This window comes from Toxotes jaculatrix, chromosome 17 (genome assembly GCF_017976425.1).
Source record: "Toxotes jaculatrix isolate fToxJac2 chromosome 17, fToxJac2.pri, whole genome shotgun sequence".
Lineage (NCBI taxonomy): Eukaryota > Metazoa > Chordata > Actinopteri > Toxotidae > Toxotes > Toxotes jaculatrix.
Genome location: NC_054410.1, coordinates 17,471,603 through 17,496,966, shown reverse-complemented (window position 1 = coordinate 17,496,966; position 25,364 = coordinate 17,471,603). Strand labels below are relative to the sequence as shown.

The 25,364-nt window shown below is 38.3% G+C and overlaps 1 protein-coding gene across 1 annotated transcript; it reads left to right on the top strand.

Moving 5' to 3' along the window:
* Positions 1 to 1,665: 1,665 nt before the first annotated feature.
* tpo (thyroid peroxidase) lies at positions 1,666 to 24,311 on the top strand. The gene is made up of 13 exons (XM_041060688.1): positions 1,666 to 1,760; positions 2,907 to 2,978; positions 3,084 to 3,244; positions 3,550 to 3,673; positions 4,291 to 4,420; positions 5,294 to 5,494; positions 5,933 to 6,424; positions 14,769 to 15,027; positions 17,346 to 17,516; positions 18,788 to 19,025; positions 19,114 to 19,322; positions 19,455 to 19,628; positions 23,658 to 24,311. Exons 1-13 carry the CDS (start codon positions 1,666 to 1,668, stop codon positions 23,678 to 23,680), a joined length of 2,349 nt encoding a protein of 782 aa, XP_040916622.1. The 3' UTR covers positions 23,681 to 24,311.
* Positions 24,312 to 25,364: the final 1,053 nt, after the last annotated feature.

Sequence of the window (25,364 nt, the reverse complement as noted above, 5' to 3'; positions counted from 1 at the left end):
CTGAGTCACAACTGAGATGATCTCTATCCCACTGCTGAAGTCGTTGCCGGCTGCTGCCACACACACACACACACACACACACACACACACACACACACACACAGCATCATGAAGTTGCATCAGCAACATGTCAAGCATGAATTTCAAGTACTCTCCTCAACTATCAATGGGCTGTGACTCTCACAGTTGACTCCACCGGTGGCACTGGACCCTGAATGCTAACTGAAGTATTTGTGATGAGGAAAACTTTCCAAGGCAGCTTCAGGCCGGCTGCTGTGGCTTTTCTCACTGTTAGTAATCCCTACAGCCTGCATCTAAAACTTCGAAAATAGGCTCGGGAGGATGGAGGCACAGGGAAGCAAACAGGACCATGAACCCATTAAAAGGCTGTAATGGCTGCTGCTGATAGGGTGCCCTTTTATTTCATCAATTATGTCCTTGAAATAAAGTTTGATAGAAAGGTGGTGACAAGTTCTATCCATTGAAATGCTCAACAGTGTCATTTTCAGCTCTATTTTAAGCTCAAGAAGGTGTAATGAAAGACTACAGTATTCATCATGGGCAACAATGTTTTGACTAGATTACTTTTTAAGTTAATTAATGACTAGTGTGATTATTTATAAGGGTAGGGTAGAGAACTTTGATGCGAGTGAACTCACTCATCAACAAGTTTCTAGAACATGTCTGTGAATGTTCTCATTCATCCAGGTCATAGTTCTCTCTCTCTCTGACCAGTCAGACTAGTGCGGACTAGATAGACCGATGCATACGAACTGATGAAGCCCCTTGGATAAGAGGCGAAACGTCTTCCCAGACAAACATATGTCCAGTTGCCTTCGATTCAATTTTCAAAGAGAGAAGTTTCTAGAACCAAATATTTTGCAAAGACATAAGAATGAATTTCACTGTGCAACTCTCTGTTGTGACCAGGTTTCTGCGTTTATTTGAAAATGCCAAAAATATGTCAAAACACAAAGTGCCAATAAATAAGGGACAAAATAGCACAAACCTGTAGCAGTACATTTTGATATGTAGTGACAGAGCCACTCAAGATCAGTAAACTGTATTTCTTTATTTGTTTTACGCTTTGACAATGTCACATCCAAATCATAATACTGGCAGTGATTCGGTGATCCAATAATTCTGAGTTTATTCTGTTTTTGTTCTCATTATGAGCATCATCTATGAGGTTTTTATGGTTGTTCTCAATAAAAACATGACAACACATTTTATGACAAATTTATGCAGAAATCCAGCTAATTCCAAAGGGTTCACATACTTTTTCTTGCAAATGTTTTTGGATGAATTAAACCCATATGAACTGGCTACTTCAGTTTAGATATGCAAAAAAAAAACATTGTACTGCGTCAGTATTATCTCTTGTTTTCTCTAGGATTGTTAGAGTTTCAGGACATACTGAACATCCAAGAGGCTGAGATAATGGAAGGGGAAAAAAAAGTACTTTTTCAAATCAGTCAACCGAGGACAAGAGACAGGCTGAATCTCTGAGTTACTTCAGTGAGGGCTGGTTTATTTAACCCTGGCAATGGACTCTATGCTGTATCCGAATATATAAAGACAGGTTCATCTGGGCACACAGCACTAGGATGTCTCTATTATTGTTGTGAAAATCTTTGACTCTTCTACTGTAAACTGCCCGCAAAAATGGTTTGTTTTTTCAATTTAATTTTTCATGCAGTGCTGGTTTGCATTGTTCTCCCCGGTTTTCCAGCTGATGAAACCAGATATTTCAACTGTAAGTTAACTTTTTTTTTTTAATAAATGCTTTTGCTGAAATCTGTTTTCATTTAAAATGTGTGACGATCTGTGACAATAGTTGAAGGATTGGAGAGATTGATTGAAATGCAGTTTATGGTGTGCAGTTGTAGTTTGCAGCATATAATCATGCTAATAATTAATACCCTCTACTAAAGCATAATTAGGTTTTTAGTCATTCCTAAGGTACATATGCACTGGAACTGGAGAAAGGAGAAACCCATGGAAAATGACAGTCAGCATTCTTATGTGTCTTTGAACCTTTTTTCTCTGTACTGTATATCTCGTTTAAAAAAAAAAAGTGTTTTTCTTGTTTTGTATTGAAATTCAAATTTCTGTTTTGCTTTAAAGCAAGTCAGCAGGTTTAGTTCTAAAGCTGACACGCTGACATAAAAGTGGAAATTGCATACAAGGCTGGGGAAAGCCTCGCTCTTGGTTTTTGTGTATTCATGTAATGATGCCTCCGATACATTAAAATACTTCAATTATTTACCTACATTTAAAATTCTACATGCACCACTTGTAATCAATACGGTTTGACAGACAGTGTAAGAAGAACTCAGATCCTATACTTTAAGTATCAAAGTCAAAATACTCGTTCTACAGAAAAATGTCCCCTGTGCATGACACATTATATTTGACATTATCATTAGTGGTGCATTAATGCATTCGTAGCACAGTGGGATTCGTTTTAACGACTGTAAATACAGCAAGGTAGTTTAATCCAGTGGTTCTCAACCAGAGGATCAGACCCCTCTCCAAAGGGTCCACACATGGGTGTGAAGGGTTGTGAGATTATTAATAGTGTAGAAATGCTACTACACAAATTTGTGTCCATTTGTCATTTGTTTTTGGTGAAATATTGGATAATTTAGATAGATAGATAGAGATACTTTATTAATCCCCTTGGGGAAATTAGTTTTGTTCATTAAATTAGTTCATTTATATATAATTTTATGTATATATACAATATATATACTACTTAAGTACAGTGTTTTAGTAAACATGCTACTTTCCACCACTTACAGTATACATTTGATATTCTGCTTACAGACTTAGAGCATGTAATGCCATTTTAACTGATGTTTGTGCTGTTTTGGTGTGCACTGTCTTCCAGCCACATCATTCAGAGAACTGCTTATCTCATCGTATCATGAAAGCCTTCAAATTGTTGATGAATCCTTGTTTCACTCCAGACAACGGTAATAAACTAATTCAAATGAATTCACAAATTATGTCACTATTTTAACTGAAAGAATAGCTTTCAAAAAAGAGGACAGAAAGAACCTGTCAGTTTCTGTGCACAGACGGAGCGCACCCTCGTCTTCCACACATATGTTTACATTCCTTCGGCAAACTGAGCCTGAGACCTTGGAGACTTCCCGAGCTGCTGAGGTTTTTCAAACAACTCTGCAAGTCCTAAAGAACAGAGCAAGACAGAGATATAAAAGGGATGTCATGACACCAGGTAAAATTGCGTTCTTTCATTAAATCCAAGGGATCTCACTGTGCAACAAAGCTTTAGAGACAGTTGGGCACCATGGAGTCAAAGCAACTTTAACTCAACAACAATTTCTGCCACTGCTTTTACAATTCCAGTCATCTACCAAAACACTGGATGATTTAAATGGATATGTGCTATCACTACTGTCCTCACAAAGGAAATTTAAAAAGACCAAAGAGGGACATTCTCAGTTATATGCTCTTAAAACGTGGAAAGGCTAAGATCCATTTAATTTTTCTTGTGTTAACTTTACTATGTCACTATGCCAGAGTTGTTGTCATGGGAGGATATGGAGCTGATTGCAGAGTTGTCTCAGTGTCCTCCTGCAATGCATCCATCCATCTGTCACCCCAACTCAAAGTACCGCTCCATATCTGGACTCTGCAATAACAGGTAGCTACCTGACTTCTTACCTTTTGATAAGTCTGAGAACCAGGACCATTCTGTTATACAGAGGAAGGTATTAAAGTCTAAGAACCAATGATGTAGGATGCAGGATTTTTTATGGAACTATAGATCCAAAGCAAATCACATCTTCGATAATTATGTACAGTGAATAAATGAGCATTATTGTTATTGGTGAGGAACATTGGAAATTTTCTAAATTTCCATTTCTAATTTAACTGGACAGACTGTGGCTTCTTCTTTGTTTTATTTATATCAGTCAGCCACTGTTGATGCTTCTATTCAGCAGTTTAAGGGGAAAAAAGACCTATCAGTCACTGTTCACATGGATTTTCCCAGGGAAGAATGATATCCTCATAAATTCACAACTGTAAAAACACTGACTACACCTGAATCACTGTTGTGTCAGTCAGTCATATTTAGCTTATCCCTCAATTAGCTAACCTAGCACAAGGACCTCATATTGATTTAATGTTGGTAAAAATGTGGAGTTTTAAACTCTAGCTGACCATTTGGAGGAAAACAAATGCTGTTGCATTCAGTGATGGCATATACTGTTTTGCAATGCAGCTTTTTTGGACACGCTTCATGATTCTCTTTGTCAGGCAAAATCCTCTCTGGGGAGCAGCCAACACTCCCTTGGTCAGATGGCTTCCAGCTGAATACGAAGACGGAGAGAGAGAACCCAAGGGTTGGAACCGGGGACGGCTGCATAATGGATTCCAACTTCCCCCGGTAATCTACAATATACTGGTCGGAACGGACACAAAAGTCTTGGTGGAGAAATTAGAAATGAAGCGAGCTCACCCTGCAAACCCGAGCTAATGTTGCATCCCATTTATTTTTCTAACCTGTTTTACAGCAGATAAAGTCCACTGCAATTTAGAAACAGCAGACGTGTATGTGAGATGACATAGATTACAGCTGTATTTGAATATTATGGCCTGTGCTTTAAAAGACAAAATTTCCATAGCTTGAAAGGAGTTCGTTCCCAGTCATGTGCATAAACATTATTTCTCCGAAAACAGCAGATGAAACTGTTACGCTGATATTTACATTGAACTTTATGCTCTCATTACACAGGGAGAGTGAGGTCTTTTAGTGGAGGAACTCATTAAATATGCATCATTTGTGTCCAGCCTGTAGTTTACCTCCATATATAAGAGCAATGATTTACTAGTGTTTTAGATAATTAATAATCTTTGATCCTAAGTGTTTCATTTCTTATAAAAAAGGGTCAAGTTAGTCATATCTTAGATGCTTAATGCATTGAAAAATTAGGATAAATTAGGATATGAAAGAAAAGAAGCTTGCCAGAACATATCACAGCCCCTTTGTTGGTCTTAAGCCATTTATCTATTTAAAACATAAGTTAATGAATTAAAGAATGAACTGGTTCCCACAAGCAAGTAAGCTATCATCCATCATTAATCCTGACTGGGACACAAAAGGCCTTCCTCAGAATATGTGTTCATTTCCATAAATGATGGAAACACTGACTGATAAATGGCACGTCACTGCAGAGATGGTAAGAGGAAAATGCAGTTGCACACTGTAAAATATAGTTCTCACTGTCATCTGAAATAACAAATCCTACCCTGCCAACAGCCAAGGGAAGTCAGCACGAAAATCATGAGCAGCTCCTCTAAAAGTGAAGATGACATCTATTCCCAGCTGCTGGTGGAGTGGGGTCAGTACATTGACCATGACATAACCTTTACTCCTCAAAGCACTGGCAGCGCTGCTTTCTGGACAGGCATCGGCTGTCTCACCTCATGCGAAAACATGCATCTGTGCTTTCCCATTGAGGTAAAGCGAAAAGAACAGTCACTCTACATTTTGCTTACCTGTATCTTGATTGAGAGTTGAACGACAGCATTGATACCACTCACACGTCTGTCTATTCAGTATAAAAGTAGCACCAGCAACTGGTTACATTAGGTTCAAAGACAGGATGATTTCCTAGACTTACTCATGTCCCGCACAACCAGCAGAAACGCCAGAAATTTACTGCTTACTGCTGTTGGCCAAGAAATTGTTAGTTTTTGTGTGGGTTAAACACACAAAAACCCCGTCTCCAGTGTTTATGCTAAGCTAGTGGGGACAGACTTAAGTGTGGTCAATCTTCTCATCTAACTCTGCGAGGAAGCAAAATGTCAAACTATTTCTTTACAATAAAATGATCACAAAACTAGTTTCAGATGCTGCTGAAGCAGCTTGTTGTAAATTCTTTTGTCTTCCTTACAGACACATGATAAGCTCTCTGGAGCACGGGGCTGCATGCCTTTCTATCGATCCACACCAGTCTGCTTGGTCAATTTGGAGACAGATCTTGGCCAAGCTCTGCAGCGACAACAGATGAATGCCATCACATCTTTCATAGATGCTTCGGTGGTGTATGGCCACACTCCACGGATGGAGAGCTTCCTCCGTGACCTCTCTGGCCTTAATGGGAAGCTTGCTGTCAACAATCAGTTCAAGGATCCAAAAGGAAGACCCTACCTTCCTTTTGTAGCTACTCTGCCGTCAGCCTGCCAGCAGGATCCACAGGGGGAGAAAGTGGAGTGTTTCAGTGCTGGAGACAGTCGGGTCAACGAGGGTATTCCCCTGACCTCTTTGCATACATTGTGGCTTAGGGAACACAATCGAATTGCAGAGGCACTGAAAGGCATTAACGGTCACTGGAGCCCTGAGACTATATACCAAGAAACCCGCAAGATTATTGGAGCTCTGCACCAGGTATGTGACCAGTAACTCAAATTGTTTCCGTATACCAAAATTAAAACCAGTTTAAACTGACCCAAATCTTTTCTGTGCTGACATGCCAGAATATGAAGCAGGGGCTCACACTGCACACCACAGAAAGTCGCATTTTAACTAGGGCAGCAGCTACTGATAATTTTCATTATTGATTAATCTGCTGATTTGTCTACACAATATCTTCCAGAGCCTAAATTGACACATTTTGGAAAATTTGACATTTCAGGTATTCTACTAATTTGCCTTCTTGTTGAGATTTAGATGAGAAGCTTAATACAACCCTTGTACATTAAATATGAAGCCAGAAGACAGTTAGCTTAGTTTAGCTGAGATCTTAGACCTGAAGCAGAAAGACAGAGTTAATCTGGCTCTGTCCTAATGTTTCATCTTGTTTGTTTAATCCATACTAAATCCAGTCTCCTCTGGTTGTCTGACAAACTCAAGTCTAGTGCACCAGCCTAGAAATAGCTCCAGCATGTAACACAAAGAAGGTGGGAGTGATATTGATCTTGTGATCTAAGTGCATTTCCCACAATGTCAAACTGACCAACAAGTCAAAACCATATGACATTAACTCTACTATTGCAGACTATCAACTGTGTATCTATCAAGACTAGAAAACCCTAAATATTAACATTTGAGAAGCTGGAACCATTTTGTCTGTAGAATGACTTCAGTTAATTATTAAGTATAAAACTTATTGCTGATTAATTTTCTGTCAATCAGCTACCAGTTTCAGCTCTGGTTTTAACAATTCAGTGAGTAGAGCTAGAAATGTTTGCAGCATTTGGTCATTTTAAGCAACCAGTCCTGTTTTCTGTCATGTGGAGTAGCAGCCACTTCTCTGTTTTTATGCCCTGTGCCAAAAACCTTTTACCTTTTACAACTGAAGCAAAGCGTTAACATCTGTAACATCAAAATTCATCCATTTTTGTCAGAACCCCACTGAGGTCTCACATTAAATGCAAAAATGGTGTTTAAAAAGGGGCTTTTGGTCATCCATTACCTTATGCTAAACAGTCTCTCTACTGTAATTTAGTTCTTCAGGTTTCAGGTAAGTGCCCTTTATGCTTTTTAACGATAAACTTGCAGACCTTTCAGAAAGAATCACCCAAGATTATCACAGACAAAGCACTTCTGTTTGTTTTGAATATGTGTAGTCTTGTTCATAGCAGTGGCATATCAGTAATGTATAGATCTCTACGTTGCTGCAACCAGCTATGGCAATACTTCAGCAGTCTCCTGCTGCAACCACTGTCATTACTGACCACTGACATTGCAGCTCCATGTTTGTTCTGTTTTTTTTTTCCTTGTCACTGTGCTGCAGTGAGTTTAACCATGAACTGATTTTATTTGACTACTAACATTTGAACAGCTCATACATATTTACTACTACATAGAGTGTCAGTATGCCCCATTAAAACACCACTAAAAAGGCAGGAAGATCAAATTCTGTGGTGGTGGTATAAATGTGCTGCAGAGATGATACTGATTAGAAATCAAATGGAGGTCATGCTCTGGTTGGTAGGAGGTCAAGACTGGCAGAATTTTGAGTGATTCACATTTAGAGGCTGAAGAACTTTTATACCCTTCGATCTGGATGTACTGTACCAGAGCACCATTTCTGTTAGATACCGTTAGTGAACATAGGAGACATGATGAAAAAAGAGAGGTTCACTATAATCACTATAAAGTTTCTGTTGAGGAACACAGATGATACCTAAGGGGAAACAAACTAATCTAGCTTGCATGACTGTGGTGATTGTATTATCTGCAGATGCCAGTTGCAATTACATGTTATTAAAAAAGGGTAAACTGATGTGTATGATGTTAGGAGGAGTGTTGTTGATTTATCTTTTAAAAGAAAAGGAGAGCTTCATTCTATCATGAAGAAACTCAGGGTCATTAGATTTTTCACAATGCAGTGTAAAATAAGTCTTGAGTGGAGCTTTTGCAGACATAAAAACAGAATTCTTGCATTTATTGCTGTGGTAGTACACTGTATAGCAATGATTGAAATACTGTAAAGCTTTACAAAATCACAGCAGCGTCTTTGTGTCAGTCACTTTCCAGTATTGTGTAAGAGCTTCTGTTTGACAGATTGGCTTTTGTCATCACAACGTCTAATTTTGGCCATTTGGAGTGATTCATATTGAATCATTAAACAGGACGTCAGTCATTTCCACAAATTCAAGTGGCAGCAGCTACATTCAACCAAAGATGAATGTTTCATAAAAGAAAAGGGTCAAAGCAAAATGTATCAGAGAGCAGTTGAGAAAACAATCTCACGACAAGGCCCATAGCTTTTGACAATGTCAAACTCCATGTCAAATGCTGTTAAACAGCTGTGAAATAGTGAAAAATGAATTGAATAAAATGAAAATGCATCATTTCATATGACTGAAGATCCAGAACAGCTCCTAAATGGACCTTGTGGTGAAATTGTTTCTTAACTGCTCTTCCTAAGCTCCAGAAGCTCACTTTAAAACATTTGATGTTTTTGCTAATGAATGTTAAATACATTGCCAAGGAATAGCAAAGATAGCACTCATTGTGAACAAACATTGATAAAGAGGATGGATATAGTTATAAGCATGACTGCTTGTTTTAGGAGCATTCATGTGATATCTGAAATGTAAGCTGAGCAAGACAAGAAGAAGCTAAATAGTGAAAAACTTCCTCTATATGGGGAAATCTTTCTTCTGATTTAATTGATTCAGAACTTGTACGACCCTGACAGCTGCTGTTTTAAGTCTGATGACTGTAAGAATCAACCAGCTGTGGAATCCGCTCCTTTGCTGTCATTGCAGAGTCTCAGCTGAAGGATCTTTGACAAATCACCTCAGTGGTGATGCTGCAGTTTCCAAAACTGGAGGCAAAGTTGGCCTCCAATAATTCCTCTAAGCCCACGTTCAAAGCAACTCTAATGTGAAAGATGTTTCCAGTGTTGAACACACTGCTGCACAGAGCATTTTAGCATCTTTCAGCCCATTGTTTTGTCTCTCCAACCTGCAACCTTGATGTTTCAGGTTCACTCTCACAGCTCTCATAGTGCTGTTTTCAGCTTCAGCAGGCAGCTGTTTTCCATGAGAAAGCTCTCAAAACCTGCTACCCTACACCGTATGGCAGCTAAAGAACCAGGTATTTCCTTCGGGACTTGGTGAGACCAAAAGCAGAGCTAAAAGAGAGCAAATATTGGATGTTTGGACAAACACAACTCCAAATGAATGCTAATGTTATTCTATACATATGCTGAGCAACTGCACACTAACACATTTGCCATATCAGTTTATAAGGTAGCAGTGTGTCAGTGTTGTGTTTACAGTTTGTTTCTGTTGCAACCAAGTGGCCCAAATATTCCAGGTTTAATGAGAGTCTATTCTGAAATGTGTGGAGATTTCCCACAAGCTAGGCAATATTTTATCCCTGCCCTGTAGATTCATGCTAAGGTGAATCACATAATGGATTGTCTCACTTAAATTTTAACCTTGGTTTTTATTTATCTTCTGTCTTTTTAAATCAGAAAGAGCTTTTTCAATTTAGTGTCTTTGAATGGACTCTCCTTGGCAAATATTCATTTGAACCGGAGTGCTGCTAATGTGGCTTTGCCCAGTACAAGTCCTACATACATTTCTGCTGGTATGACATAAGGCTCGTCAGAGCAGGGCAGGCTTCAGAGATCAGCAGAAAAATGTGTCAAAGGCTGACAAGTCATAATCCTTCATCATATAAACAGTGTCTGTGCAAAGAAAACACTCACACAGTTAGCAGACACATGGATTTCTCTGTCCTCTTACTGTTGTCTGTATTTTTTTTATGTACAAAGCAAGACCTTGTTGCCGCTGTCACCTTTCTTTGTAGCTGTTACTGTCTTGGTAATGATGGATGGCAGACAGGTTGTATAGGAATGAGTGATTGGACTAGTTGTTGATAGCAGCTATTTCTATTACCTGCAGGCTCAGAACTTAAAGGTGATCTTGGGTGTGTGCATTTTTCATAAAATAGAATGACCAAAATATGTTTTAATGGAAATGATTTAATTGCTTCTACTGTAGGGGACTATTGACCCTGATGCTAGGCTGTAAAAGTTTCTACAGCTTTTTTTGAGAAGAGGGAAAATAAGTTGTTAATCTTTCAGATTTTTGGGGAGCTGACATTTGACTACAGCAATGGATTAGCAACTGCTATTTTCAGGTGACTCAGGGACAATACCAGAGGAAAGAGATTTACAATATTAAAAAGAGACGGGTCTAAGGTGGAGGGGTTCTTTAAATAATTTGTGAGGAGGAAGCATAAAAGTCAGGTACTGTAGAGGATTTACATACTGTAGCTATAACCATGACCAGCTTGGAAAATCCTTGTATTGGAAGTGGAGTGAAAAGTGAAGGACTATCTGGTCTGACCAGGCTGTAAACCGACAGACTGTAACCTTATCTATTTTTTCATAGAAAAAAAAATCTCAAAGCTGAGATGAAGAATAAAGAAGTACCAGAGCTCTCTGTTTGTGTTTCTCAAGAGAGGAATGTAGAATTTAACAAAAAGTTTTTACTTTACTGCCCAGGCCCCAGTAGATAATTACCACAGACAAGCCCCACTTTTAGCTAGTAAATAACAGTGCATAGTCAAGAAGTACACTATCTATACACATCAGCACATGCTCAACATACCTTCCTGTGATAAAAGATAACAGACTGGCAGACTCAGATATAGGTGTAAGTGCTGTGCAAAGATTAATGAAAGCAAAACATTTCCATTGAAGGTACACAGCAGCATCACTGCTCCACAAGAATAGTTTTATTTGTTAGAGATCCTTTGAAAATGAGTTTGCCATCACATTACCCTCAAGTATGTCAGCAAGCCATGACAGCGAGCCAGCAAGCACTGTACCAGGACTCTGAAAGCAGTTCACCAAAATGCCTGCTGTGAAAAAAGTCTACTGCACATCAGGATTTAACAGCATGTGGCTGTCACCCACTAAGCTAAACTATATTTATAATAACTCCACAACTAGTATAATCTAATCGCCATTTTGTGGCTTAGGCATTACAGACTCCATCACCTGCTGAATTATACTTGATTAACAATCTCCATTTTACCTCCAATTATGAAACACACTTAGGTAAGGCAGTGGTGCTAGCTGTGGCAGATGAGTTTTAAAGCTGAAGCACTTGTGGTTGAGAGTTTAGTTTTAAATTTAAGGCTGTAGATTCAGGCACTGCAGCAGTTTGTCAGAAACATTCCATCTCATGTAATTTAGAGCAATAACATTAATATACTATTAATTCAAAAACATAACAGACTATTAGATGGTTAAGACATACAGTATATTAATAACAAAGATAATATAGTAGTGCTGCTGTATATTTATTTTAATATTAGAGCTGAAATATCTGCCTATAATGTGAAAACTTTGCTAGTTAGCCAGTTCCACTGAGGAAAAAAAGCATCCACCTCTGCAATCCTGTGCAACTTTTAGGAGCTCATTGTTGTGGTTTGTTGGTACATATGGTTGAATCCCAGCAGTAACAAAAACCTCACTTCCGGGCCAAAGGTAGTGCCAAGCTTTGAAACATTAGTGTTGTTAGGCTGGTGCTATGAGGTGGATGCCAGTGGGGTGTCACATGACGGTTAAAATGAATCTTGTTAAACCGAGATTTCTACAACAAGATTTGATGCAGGAGAACAGAGAACCTGAAAACCTGAAAACAATTTGGAGCACTTTAAGGCAGTATTATAGTTTGTGCAACAGTGTTTTCTTGTTGGAATCAAGAGAAATAGATGTGGGAGTTGTCGCATAGAAATGGAAACGTGGTGCTTTTGAAAGAGTTACCATAGCATATAAATGGAGAGAAATATTAGGCTGAGGAAAGAATCCTGAGGCATTTCACGAGTGAACTGGGTGGTGGAAGATTTAGATTCGCCTATGGCCACACAGAATGTCCTTTCAGAGAGATAGGAATAAATACCAGTCTAAAACTGTACCCAGTATGCATGTATCTTTGCTCAAGGCATTTAGTTAAATTCAAATGGTCAAGTGTATCAAAAGCCACAGTAAGATCTAAAAGCAATAACACAGATGTTTGGCCGTAGTCAGCTGTTAAAAGAACTCAGAGTGCTGTGACCCAGTCTGAAAATCTGATGAAAAATTATCAATTCCATTCACATGGTCAATGAGCTGTTCTGCTACTATTTCCTCCAAGACCTTAGTCAAGATGGGAAGATTAGATATTGGATGGAAGTTATTTAAAATGGAATAATCTAGAGATGGCTTTTTGAGAAGGGAAATTTGTAATAGCTAAATAAATGGACAGATTGACAGAAATAGCTCTTGAATATCTGATTAAAGAATGTATTACGTGGTCCATCCATTCCATGTTCAATAAGGTATTCTATAAATTTCAGTAAAAATCTCACAGTCTATTAAAAATGTGTTTATGATTGGACATGGCTCTGAAATAACACTGTAAGGGGACAGAAAGGAGCAGGCAGGTGAAACTGTTCATATTTTCTTTCCAACTGGCTGTCTGTTGGCAGCCTCTGGAAAACAGTTGGTTGGGGGTGGGGGGTACTCTACAAGGCTTTCACGAAACAAATGGAAAGGTCAGAAGCCATTTCAATACAGAGTGAAAGCCAGTTATTTGCAGGAAATGAAAATGAAAAAAAAAAAAAAAAAAAAAAAGTTAAATTCAAAAGACAAACACAAAGCAAAAGTGGACATTGTAAATAATGTCAATTTGCTAATTTCTCCTACTAAAGGGTTACTCCAGCAACTACATCATGCACCATGATGTAGTTGTGTGTTTTATGGACATTGCAGTGTGGTGACTGCTCCTCATATGGGACCAGAATCATCTGAAGCACTGTTCCCTAAACATGAATCAGTCTAAGCTGTGACCTCCTGTCACAGTTGACATGTTGTGTACCAGTTTCTGTTTGTCACTAAGACACAGACCACAAATATAAGAAACACATATCAGAACTGCAGTGTTGTGCATTCATATTTTTGTGAACTCAACGCATAATTTTTCCAACTGTGAGCGCAGATATGAGTTTCGCTCACTCGTGAGGGAAATAACGAAACGAAAAAAACGAAAAAAAAAACCCTAAAAGAAAGTTTTACGACAGCTGTCAGTCGGCGTGCGGTTTACGATATGCAGCATGGCTGGTGCAGCTGAAAGGGAAGCCGCGTGGCAGAAGCAACCGATCCACACAAACACTCGAAGGAGTTATTAAGTAATCTCTTAATGTGATTCTATAGTAGTGTACGGTACAGTTCATTTAGTTTAGGAAGTGAGTGGAGGCAATAATCGAGGGCTGGGAATGGATGGACAGGTCAGTCAGATTCTCTTGAACAAGAACAGCTCGAAGCTGCTCATTAAAAAAAGACACAACGGAAAACATGAACGCGAATTGTTCCTTTTGGAGTCAGTGAACTTAGTTCAGAATTACAAAATGTGAACTATGAATTTGAACCAGTTCACTTTAATCTGTGCAAACTGAACTTTGAACTAGTTCTTGTTTAGTGTTAACTTGCACAACACTGCAGAACTGTATATTTTAAGTCTCTTAGCAGGTTCCACTTGGTACTTGTTTTTTTATAATCTAGGAGTGTAGGTCCGCTCTCATGTCAGTCTGAGAATCTTCTTATTCAGTGAGTCATTTCAGCTACTGAAGTTAAGCTTTCCGCTCTTTGACATCATTCTTGACTTAACAAGCTAATCTTAAACAGACTCTTTACAATAGATTAGATGCAGCTCTGTTTCATGTCTTCAAAGGTAGCTTCAAAGCAACAGAAAGTGAATTCTGTCAGGTTTTAAATCTTAGTTTTGGAACTTGAAAGCTAACACCAAATGTGATCCCACTAATGTGTGTATATGTGAATCTGTGCATGTGCACGAGTGCATATATGCATCTGTGTGATACTGTATTTGTTAAGATTCAGGTGGTGAACTGAGGCCTTTATAAATAGTGATGAGGACAGATGAAATTCTCTGCAGTGACCTGTGAAGGAACAAATGTGCATTCATATGTCCGAGCTTGGGGTATTACAGGAATACTCATTTCCCTGGAAATCCTACGGGAATTCCTTTTAGCATGTGTATGTACACACATTCACAAGATATTATTAATCATTTCAGAGCAGGACATGTTGTGCTTATCTGACAAGTGATGTTCTTATTCAAACTCCATGAGGTAAACTGTGTGGCTTTACAGCATGCAAGTGATGCACATTCTCTTTAGATTTTAGATTCTCTTTTATGACTGTCTGAGGCTCTTTCTGCTTTGTGATCACCCCTCTCTCTCTCTCTCTTTTGACTCCCAGATCATAACAATGAGAGATTATGTTCCAAAAATTATTGGCCCGGAGTCTTTTGAACATTACATTGGATCCTATGGGGGATATGATCCAACCACGGACCCCTCAGCCGCCAATGTGTTTGCCACCGCCGCATTCAGGTTCGGCCACGCTACCGTCGCTCCAATCCTCAGGAGACTGAACGAGAGCTTCCAGGAAACTGAGCACTTACCCCGCTTGAGACTTCGCGAAACTTTTTTCAGTCCCTGGAGAATTGTCAAAGAAGGTCAGTACACTCTTATGAAGCTGCATATTGGAACTAAGAACATATCCTGCAAGCACATTAAACACAATGTAAAAAGTGTGTGCGTGGTGGGTGAAAAAAATACCCTATTTAGGTCAGCTGCAGCGTTGAAAGTCTGTCTTAGTGTAACAATTAGTTGGTTGCATACAATTCTATAGACTTACATATGTTGGACCACTGAACAGACATATTTTTAATCTGTAGACTATGAAAATCTGCTGCATTATGTGGAGCAGGTTTTGCTTACTGTTACTTCACTTGAATGTTTGACCTTCACTGTGCAGAATGATGCGTGTGCAGTTCGATAGCAGGAGGCCGTTTTTATATTCATCTCCCGAAAAGGAAAGAGGCCAGTCATGGTCCTGTATGTTGATACAATTGATTGATACAACTGTAAAATAAAACCTTTAGAAAACAGTTTATCAGTCCAAATTAGTGTAGTTAAAAAAAATATCATATTCTGACGACCATATGTGCAAGATCATCAAAAGGCAAGTTGATTACAATTGGTTCATCCACACAGCCAGCCTCAAGTTGCTTTTCCTGACTCAGGCTCCTCCAAAATCTGTAGGACCAACCTGCCCGCTGAGAAATGTCATGTCGGCTGATTTTTTTTTCCTTGATCCTGTTCTTTTCACTGTCATAAGCTTATGACCATAGGTAAGGGTTAGAAAAGTCTCGTCTTCTCAGCTTCAAAGCTCAGCTCTCACTTCACCACTTCACAGTCCCCTCTGCATCACTGCAGTGACTTCTGCTAATCAGCAGTCTGGAGCTGCCAAATATCTAAACACACATGGATCAATCCACATTTTTCTTTTGAAAGAGGCATCGGTCTTGGAGGAGCTGCTCCTCATCCTGTGTGTGTCAGCTGCATTTCACTTCAGTGCACATTAAAGGTCACGGTCTGATGAAGTTCATGGAAACCCTATTTACACAAAAAGTACAAAATGCAGCAAGCACTGCATTACATAGAGTAGTAGTACAGTGGTGTAATGGTGAGCCTCTTTGTGTATGCAGGCCAGTTACGCAGTAACTCATGTCACAATGTAGCTATCCTTGAGATTATGAATAGGATAGATTAAAGGTGTCAGTACGTACACACAATGATCCCACTAGCATTCTACTTATATTCTCGTTCTATGAATAAAACATTTTTCTCTCTCTCTCTCTATATATATATATATTTTGGTTATTCAAGTTTTTATCCACATTTTGTTTCAAGAGAAATGAAACAATTAACCAGACACAAAACACAGGAAATGAAGATAAAGACAGACTAATAAAAATGACAGCTTCATCTTAACAGTGTCAGTTAATGAGCACAGTGCTAGTCAATCACTGAGTCCCTAAGTGACCCACAAACAAACAACGAACCAGAAAAGAGAAAAAAAATACAGAGAAATAAATTGTTGTGGTACAAACAAAGATACAAGAGCTTGTAATGAGTAGGCTCATACAGAAAGAAATATTCATGAGCAATTTAATAACTCAAATTATGTCAGGAATGGATTGTTTAAGTCCTGGGACACATGTTCTCCTTTTTTTTATGAAAGACAGAAACTCAGTGCAGACAAGCAAATATGATTCCTTATGGTTATGCAAGAACATCAGCTCAAATGATGTGTTCACTGTCATCAAGTTAACCCAGTCTCTATGTTCAGGTCGGACTTGTTTTTTCCCGTCATGAGAGATAACTCCAGCAGCTGAAATCAACCCTGTTAAGGCGAGGGCAAACGCTGATCCCAGATAAACAGGATCTGTCACCTCACAAAGTTGAACTGAAGCTGAATGATTATAATTGTCAACCTGGTCAAGAAATTCTATTATTTATATCTTACTTTATGCAGTAAATGAAACTTTCTGGTGACCTCCAGTGGCTGAAGTTCTTACCTTGCTGCAGAGATACAGTGGTCAGTAGTTTTAATACAGAGCACAACTGTATTCCTTTTATGAAACTAGATGTTGTTATGATAAACAGCACATTCATCCCATTTGCTGAAATGAAACTGTGACACCATAGAGCCCTGGGGAGGAGCAGCGAATCCAAGCTTTATGCTGGACTATATCCAGAGAAAACTGTACCCACAAGCCAGTATATACATGTATCTTCTGTTGATCTTGTCTTTTTGGTTTCGTTTTTGATTACAGACAGGCCTTGTTGTTCACATTGATTATACAGAAAACTTATTGTTGACATGTAGACTCTGGATATTCTTGCATCCCACTGGGGAAAAAAAAAAGAAAAATGCTGTGGTTTGTATTGAGTGTGAAATAGCTTAAGCAATACTGTGTTTGTCTAGGTGGAATTGAACCAATCCTGAGAGGTATAATTGGAACTGCAGCACTAGCCACCAGTGCAGACATGCTGGTGGCAGAGGAGATAACAGAGAGGCTGGTCGTCCTTAATGTACCACAACACATGGACCTGGCATCACTGAACCTGCAGAGAGGACGAGATCACGCTCTTCCAGGTGAGTCCTGGGCTGAAAGCCAGTGCCATTAAAAGGTATTCACGTCAGCCTGTCAAATCAGAGTGACAGTCAACGCCCTGTTTAATCCTGAAAGCTTAAAAACCATCTTTGTCGTCCCTTTGTCAACACACTTAAACACTTTGTCCTCATAGGTTTCGGATTAAACCATCTCTCCCTCAGACCATTCAGAACACACAGGCATTACTCACTGACTTGAGAAGACAATGTCCAGTCACTTAGCAGATACTGAATTGACAATGAGCTGACAGTCATCATTCCTATGTGTGATTATGTAGAACTACCAGAAACCACTTTGGTGACTCTGTAAAGCTATTAAAATTGATTTAAAAGAATAATTCAGCATTTTGGAAGAAAATTCCCTTTTTCACTGTCTTGCTGAAAGATCATTACCGCTCTCACATCTGCACTCTAAATATGAAGCTATAGCCAGTAACTGGTTAGCCTAACTTAGTTTAAGGGGAATTTGCACATCAAACAAAGTCTGTTTCCAGTTGTTGGAGAGTACAACTTCATGTGCGTTAAATGTTGTATGAAGTTTGTGGCTCCAGAGGGAGCTGTGCAAAATCTGATAGATCTGATAGTCTTCATGTCATTTGAGGCAATCACAATTGGGGCTGAAGACAACCAGTGTGTCTCACGTAGCGTTGTTCCGTACTTACACTTGGTATTCTGAGTGCATGAGTGTGTTCATACTGAAGATTGTGGAAGCATGCGCTGTGAGTACAAGGATGGTGTATTCATAATGGTCAAAAAGCTGAGTGTGAATTTATGGATACTACAACACTTCCCAGTTTAAAATTCCCGCACAAGGCAAGTAAGTACATAATGTACACAACGTGCAAAGTGTAAATGTACGGAAATACATTTTTTCAATACCGTTGAAAATGACATGGCTGCATGAGCTGCTTACACACCTGAACCTGTCAGCGGTCAAGTTGTATTGTAGGTCAATTCTCTGGACTGCACAATTAAAAAAAAAAAAACTGTCCAATGTAAGTCCGGCAACGTTAAAAGAGTTCAATACTAAGTCAGAGGAGTACATTTAGCATAATAACTGGTAATGGGGGTAAACAGCTAGCCTGGTTCTGTTCAAAGGTAACAAAATTCACCTACCTGCACCTCTTTAGGTCTCAAATTAACATTTTATATCTTGTTTGTTTTGAGACAGGTATAAATCTTTTCATCTAACTCTTCACAAGAAAGCAAAATGTGAATAAGTAAGTTTATATTGTGCTGAAATTACTTTTCAGGATACAATGATTGGAGAGAGTTCTGTGAACTGAAGCGCATTAACACATTGGATGATCTCAAAGAGGTTGTGAGAGACTACAAGGTTGCTGAGAAGATACAAAAAATATACAAACATCTTGACAATATCGATGTATGGCTTGGAGGACTTGTTGAAGACATGTTGCCAGGTGCAAGAACCGGTCCCCTCTTTGCTTGCCTGATCGGAAAGCAGATGAGGGCGCTTCGCGATGGTGATAGGTACAAAAATCTGAATGAAAAGAAATGATGGCTTTGGTGAAACATATTTATTGGAAAGTTTAAATGTAAATGACAAAACCATTTTCAGGTTTTGGTGGGAGGCTGAGGGTGTGTTCACCCCACAACAGAAAGCTGAACTTTCAAAAGTTTCTCTGTCTCGGATCATCTGTGACAACACCGACATAAGGGAAGTCCCCTATGATTCTTTTCGATTTGGGAAATGTCCCTCTGATTACGTCTCTTGCAATCATATACCACTGATGAATCTGGAAGCTTGGAGAGAAGAGAGGAGCGCAGGTGAGCATGAGAGACTGTTGGGCTGGTCCTAGTCTTAATATTTAAAAAAAAAAAAAAAAAATCATACACACTGCTTTGAATTTTATCAATCCACTGCACATTAACATGAAAACTTTTATCACCCAATTCCAGACTTAGAGCAGTGTGGCTTTCCACCAAAGATAACGAATGGGGATTTCATATTGTCCTCTACATCTGGCAGACTGGTTGCTCTGTACTCCTGTTTCCATGGTTTCAAATTAAAGGGTGCCACTGCAATAGTTTGTGAGGGAAATCGGTGGAGTGATCAACCCCCACAATGCACAGGTATGTGAAGTATTTTTGACATGTATTTGTTTGATAACATCTGTTTGAAGAGATGTCATGCTGTTTATATGGAGAAGTTTAATATGAAAGGGAGGTTCCTCTGTCAGTTGCTTAATAGCACATCCACAATGTATTTTTAAATATTTTGTATAGTGTAGATTATGCTTAGTAAAATTTGGTTCAGCACCACAGACCTGCTTGAACACATACAGTATATATCCTCAGACAAGCAGTTCTGTTCTCGTCTGGCTGGAGTTTTACTGCTACCTGCTGGTGCTAATGGTGTAAAGGAAATATTCCAGTAGGAAACATATTGGGAATAGGTCCTTTGGGAAGCCTTTTTTTCTTTGTGCAGTTATCAGATTGCATTGTTTTGATCCCACCTGCATTGTAAAGCACAATTAGATGCTCTTTGAATGCCACCCATTTTCCACATACACAACAGTTTAATCCACCTTTCAGACAACTAATAATTACAAGAAATTGTTTGCAAATTTCTTTCATATATTACTGAGAAAACCTTGCTGCAACTCTTGGAAAACACACCTATTTTTCTGAGAAAATCTTCCCATTATTATGGGCTGCTCTGAGTTTAAATTTTATATGATATTTCATTTATATACTGATGAGAAAATAGAAAACAAACAATTCTGGCAATGATTACAAAGCCTTTACATCTTTCTTGTGACATTTTCATGATGATTGATTGGCATCATGTCTCTGAGAAATGTAGGTGGGTCTATCAATATGTCAGCTTCGCTCTGACATCTTGAGCCCTTCAAATTGTTCTGTGACTCACACAAAGCTCTTTAAGTGAGTGTTGGTCTAGCAGTCAATTCCTGGACACTACAGAACATCTTACAGCAACACTGTTAATAGCTCTAAATTTATTTCCTGTTTAACTGTTGCTATTATCAGCAGCTTGCATGAGGTTAAAATGGATCCAAGGACTTTCCACCCAAAACATGCCTGTGAAAGGGTGTACAATGAAGCATTTTAACAGATTTGAACTTATTTTATCTAATAATTATGAAAATCTCTCTCAATTCTAAGGTTTGACACAGTTTGTTTTAATTAGTGCACTTTAGAAGTGCTGATAAGTGGGTTTTGTTGCGTTTATACTGAGCCAAGCTAGTTGGAAAGAAAAGTGATATCAGTCTTCTCATCAAACCCTCAGCAAGAAAACTATTAACCATATTTTTCAAAATCTCAAACCTTTGCTTTATTTGAAGTGCTTCCAGAGTGGGTCCACTAAAATGAAGAAAAGGTTCATTTAATTACAGTGTGTTTAATTAGAAAGTATACCCTTTTAGACTCACGCTCCACTCTGTAAATGTGCCGGTAATTTTACTTGTCATTGTCATGTTTGAATAAGCCCTCCAGTCACTTTCCTGTAACAACCATGACAATGACAGTTTCATTTGGTATATCCAAGAAGATTTAGTTATGGAAAGTGGCACTGCTCTGACTGAATCTCATCACATACAGGGTTATATAATTCAACCTCTTAATGCATGGGGCCCAGGCACAAAACATCATCAGATGGTGGGGGTAGTGTGTTTCTTTGAAGTGACCGTGGAACAGTTTTTTCAGTGTAGTCATGGAAGCTGGGTGTTAACACTACAACAGCACCTGCAGTTTTTGCTAGTTAACCAAACTATGCAAGCTGTGGTGAGGGAGCTGTTCTTGGTACGGTGTGGTTGATTGCTGTTGGCTGGCTTCATTATTACCACATGTGACAAGTAACGACACTGTTTTTTTTTTTCCCCCCCTCAGGGAATCAACATTAGGTTGTTGTGGCAGAACCAGAAATGCTTCATAAGTTTACGATCAAAGTTGGAAAGTCACTCTCCCTCCTCTGCCTCTTCATCATTTTGTTGATTGACAGTATGTTTTTGTAAACGTGGGATAAGATGTGTTTTAAAATTGAAGAAATGTAATGAAAACTGCCAGTGTCTTGTAAATTGTTTGAAATTTGATAGACTTTTAATCTTTCGAATTATTAATTACACTAAGCTGAATTTTATTCAGTAAAAGAATTTACACACTAACCTGTGAATCAAATCACTTTTCTTGTCATGCTTTACAACAAAAGTTTAAAAAAAAGTTTAATAATGCTGTGGTCACTACAAATGAAAAACATGCTTTCTGTTGCAAATGTCATTTCTAGGAGCGTTGACTAGTGAACAATATATTTTGTGTACTTCAAAACAGGTGTTCTTAACAAAGCAGCAGCAACAGGAGCTGTCCAAATGAGTCACACCTGCCACTTGTTACCGAATACAAACAAACAAACAAGAATCTATAAATTGCTGAGAACATGACTGACTTACCGGTCTGCCTTGCAGTGCTGTCAGAAAGCCAATTAACTTAGGCAACAGTATATACCTTGTTTTTGAGAGTACTTGATGGGTGCTTACTCAGATTACACTCGAACAATGAAGAGTCCTGGGAACTAAATTCATGAAGTAAATCACCAACAAAAAGTAATTTTGCACATTCTTTCCAGCATTTCCACTGCATCTCTAAAGATTAGGCAAATTACATTGATAAAAGATTAAATAATGATGGCTTTGACTGAGATGCAGTTATTTGATGTGTCATTGAACTGTGTACCACAACATTGCACTTGTACATGTTGGAGTATCCTTGACATAACCCACAAGGTGACAAGGAGATTTAATGTCTGATAATAACAACATGTTAGATCACTTTCAAATTCCAAGAAGTAAAACACGAGTTTGAAAATGCAGTGGAACAAGTTTCGAAGAGTGAATTGATCTATAAATCAAATGCGTATAAGGGAACCAGTGTGCTGTTAAAATCATTGAAAACCATCAACAATTTCACAATAAAAACTTACAGAACAGAAAAAGATTCCAAACAAACTACTAACGATTATTTAAATTAAACTGTTACATTGTGCTTTACATGAAGAAGAAAAGGTAAAAAGGAGATGGGAGACAATAGTGTACAACTGAAAGATTAGAAATGGGTGGGAAAAGAATGTAAATGGGAGAAGAACTTTGTTAAAGAGTCAAAAGCTGTAGAAAGTGCACAGACTTAAAATGTATGTAACCAAGGAAATGTTGCATATGATACTGACACTTTTAAAAAGCCCCAAGGAAATATTAGCCAAACCCTTCATTCAGGTTATTACTGGTTCTCAAGGTAGGTTCCCAAGCTCCTTGAAGCTATCTTTGGTGGTGACACCCTTATTAAAATACGTCCGGTGACACTTGTAATGCCAACGCTTACAGCTCTGTTAGGATTCATGTAAATGATCATGTAGTTGTTTATTAATATGAAGAAAGAATCTGAAGTAGAATTTAAATTGTTCATAAAAGAGCACTGAGTAGAATTTCTTTGGTGTTGTTCACCACATTGAAGTTACATATAAAACATTCAACAGCAACACCTCTTCCCAGAAACAATCACACTGGACAAACCAAACCAAATTATGCTGTCAAGAATTTTTATAGGTCTATACCTACAGTAGAAGGTAGTTTCAACAAACAAATTATATAATATTTGGAATAATTTTAAAAAATAATATTATAATATTATAATAATATGAAAACATAATAATTTGCCAGTACATCTTGAATTGATGTAGCATGTGCCTAACGCCCCAGACTTTGTGTTTTAAGCACATGAACAGGCATTTCATGCATTTGCCATTCTTTCATATGCTAATATAAATACAAATGTAATCTGTGGTAGAACACATATTTAAGTGAAAGCAGCAGAGCCACAATTTAGAAAAGGTACTGCATTAAACATTTTACTTGAGCAAAAGTACATAATCCAGCATGTTACAGAATACTCCATTACTGACTCGGTAGCAATTTTGTATTTATCAGCTACTAACAGGATCAAATGATAATGATGTAAACATACTTTGAACTGAGTTCTTTTGTTTGTTTTTTTTGTTTGAATTATTTTTTTGGTTTTAATTTTCACCCAACAGAAATTTTAATGGTCACTGATTTAATGACTGTGCCCTAGTAACTTTGCTTGCTCTAACAGTTCTGGCGTGGCTGCAGTTTTAGAGTTGGGTGTGTCAGGTACGTGACAGTTCTAAGCATTTGGAAGGTGGTGCCATGGTGGAATGCTGACAGGTGAATTCACTGTTGATTGGCAGGTTGGATCTCTCTTCATTTACTCTGCTACAAACACTGAAGGGCACTGATCTTTTATTTTTCATGCACTGGTGTCACGGAATTACCTTCACGTGTTGTGTTACTGTTGTCTTAAAAAAGAAAATGCAGAAATTTCTATTTCAGAGTCATGAACATGACTTTGACAGATGCTGTCCGCACTGTAGTCTGGGGTTCAGTGATATTCTCTGTAGATACTTATGTAGTTTTTATGTGGGACTTCTCTGAGTGGCTGTGGAGGCAGGAATACGTGATTATCTGAGTTACATTCCAATACATGAGTCCCCAAAGGGCAGAGAGGGCAAGATAAGGGACAGTCAGTTCAGTTTATTACTTACCTTTCACTTAACAGCTTATTTTTAACTAGAGAATTATTTCCTTAAGAGAAAATGTGCATGCATATTTCTGGATGACATTTTAATCGTGTAAAAAAAAAACACTAAACCTAATGTGCTGGTTGAGTTATGGACTGGGTTTGAATAATACGTTTTGGTATATAACTATTATCTGTGCGTGTCATCTAAACGATCTCATTCACAGATGATTGTTTTAACCTAGATTCAAAAGCCTAATCAGGGACAGGGGCTGCAAATGAGCTTTAGCTAGATGCCCTGTATACATGACATCTGTTGTACTGTAAGATCCCTGTGAAACAAACAAACAAACAAATAAAGCATTTTAAAATTTGAAAGAGTTTGTAGTGTAGAAACTGTGTGTTTGTACAGCCTTAATAGGTTATAATGTATTAACTAACTAATAATAACACTGACCAGTGCTCAGTAAATACTGAGCATTTTGGAACATTATTGGAGTTTGTACTGTGTTCAGGTTACAGTTATAAAAATAATAGGAGCGAATGGTTCTCCATACACTTTCATACAATATATTGCTCAGAAAAACTCACAATATCATTATAATAAAAATCATATGCACTAAATAGGCTACTTGAGAACTTGCTGACCCTGTTATCTTCATTAGCTAGTCAGCCTAATTTGAAATTGGGCCTCGACCTTACACGTTCATGAATAAACATGGCTTAAATTTTAAAGACTAAAATATTTTGGCTTATTTAGAAAATCAGCAAGTTGCGCCTTTAATATGCACGTACTGCAAAGCAACACAAAGCTGGACAAACTGTAATTCCCTTACGCAGGCCTAAAGACCAGCTGTAAGATTTGCCTTTGACAGTGTGCAGTGAATAAATGATTAAAGTAAATTAAAAAGTAAATCAACACAAAAACTATGCATGATGATTCAGGTGTGATATTGAGCCATGCTTTGTACATATCAAAAGCTTTCTTATTTTTCTTTGCTTTTATTTTACTTCATATTTTGACCAGGCTCTGTTCATTTCAAGTACACTAAGATGAGCAAATGTTCAAGGGGCCAAACTTCTTAATGTAAAGGCTGTGAAGGATGGCTTGGAAAGGAAAGGAGAGGAGACTTCAGCTCTGTTTCACATATTCCAGTCTCCTTGCCCGGCAGCTAGAGCTGTGTAAATGCCAGTATGTGTAGAATTTGAAAATTGCAGACGTCAGAACCAGTGTTAGTATCAGAAAAAACAATACAACGTGAC

Excerpts from the sequence above, each read along its gene's own strand:
- tpo (XM_041060688.1), top strand. The coding sequence starts at position 1,666 with ATGGTTTGTTTTTTCAATTTAATTTTTCATGCAGTGCTGGTTTGCATT. Across the intron at positions 3,674-4,290 it reads TCTGGACTCTGCAATAACAG|GCAAAATCCTCTCTGGGGAG; the intron begins GTAGCTACCTGA and ends TCTCTTTGTCAG. Across the intron at positions 6,425-14,768 it reads TTATTGGAGCTCTGCACCAG|ATCATAACAATGAGAGATTA; the intron begins GTATGTGACCAG and ends TTTGACTCCCAG.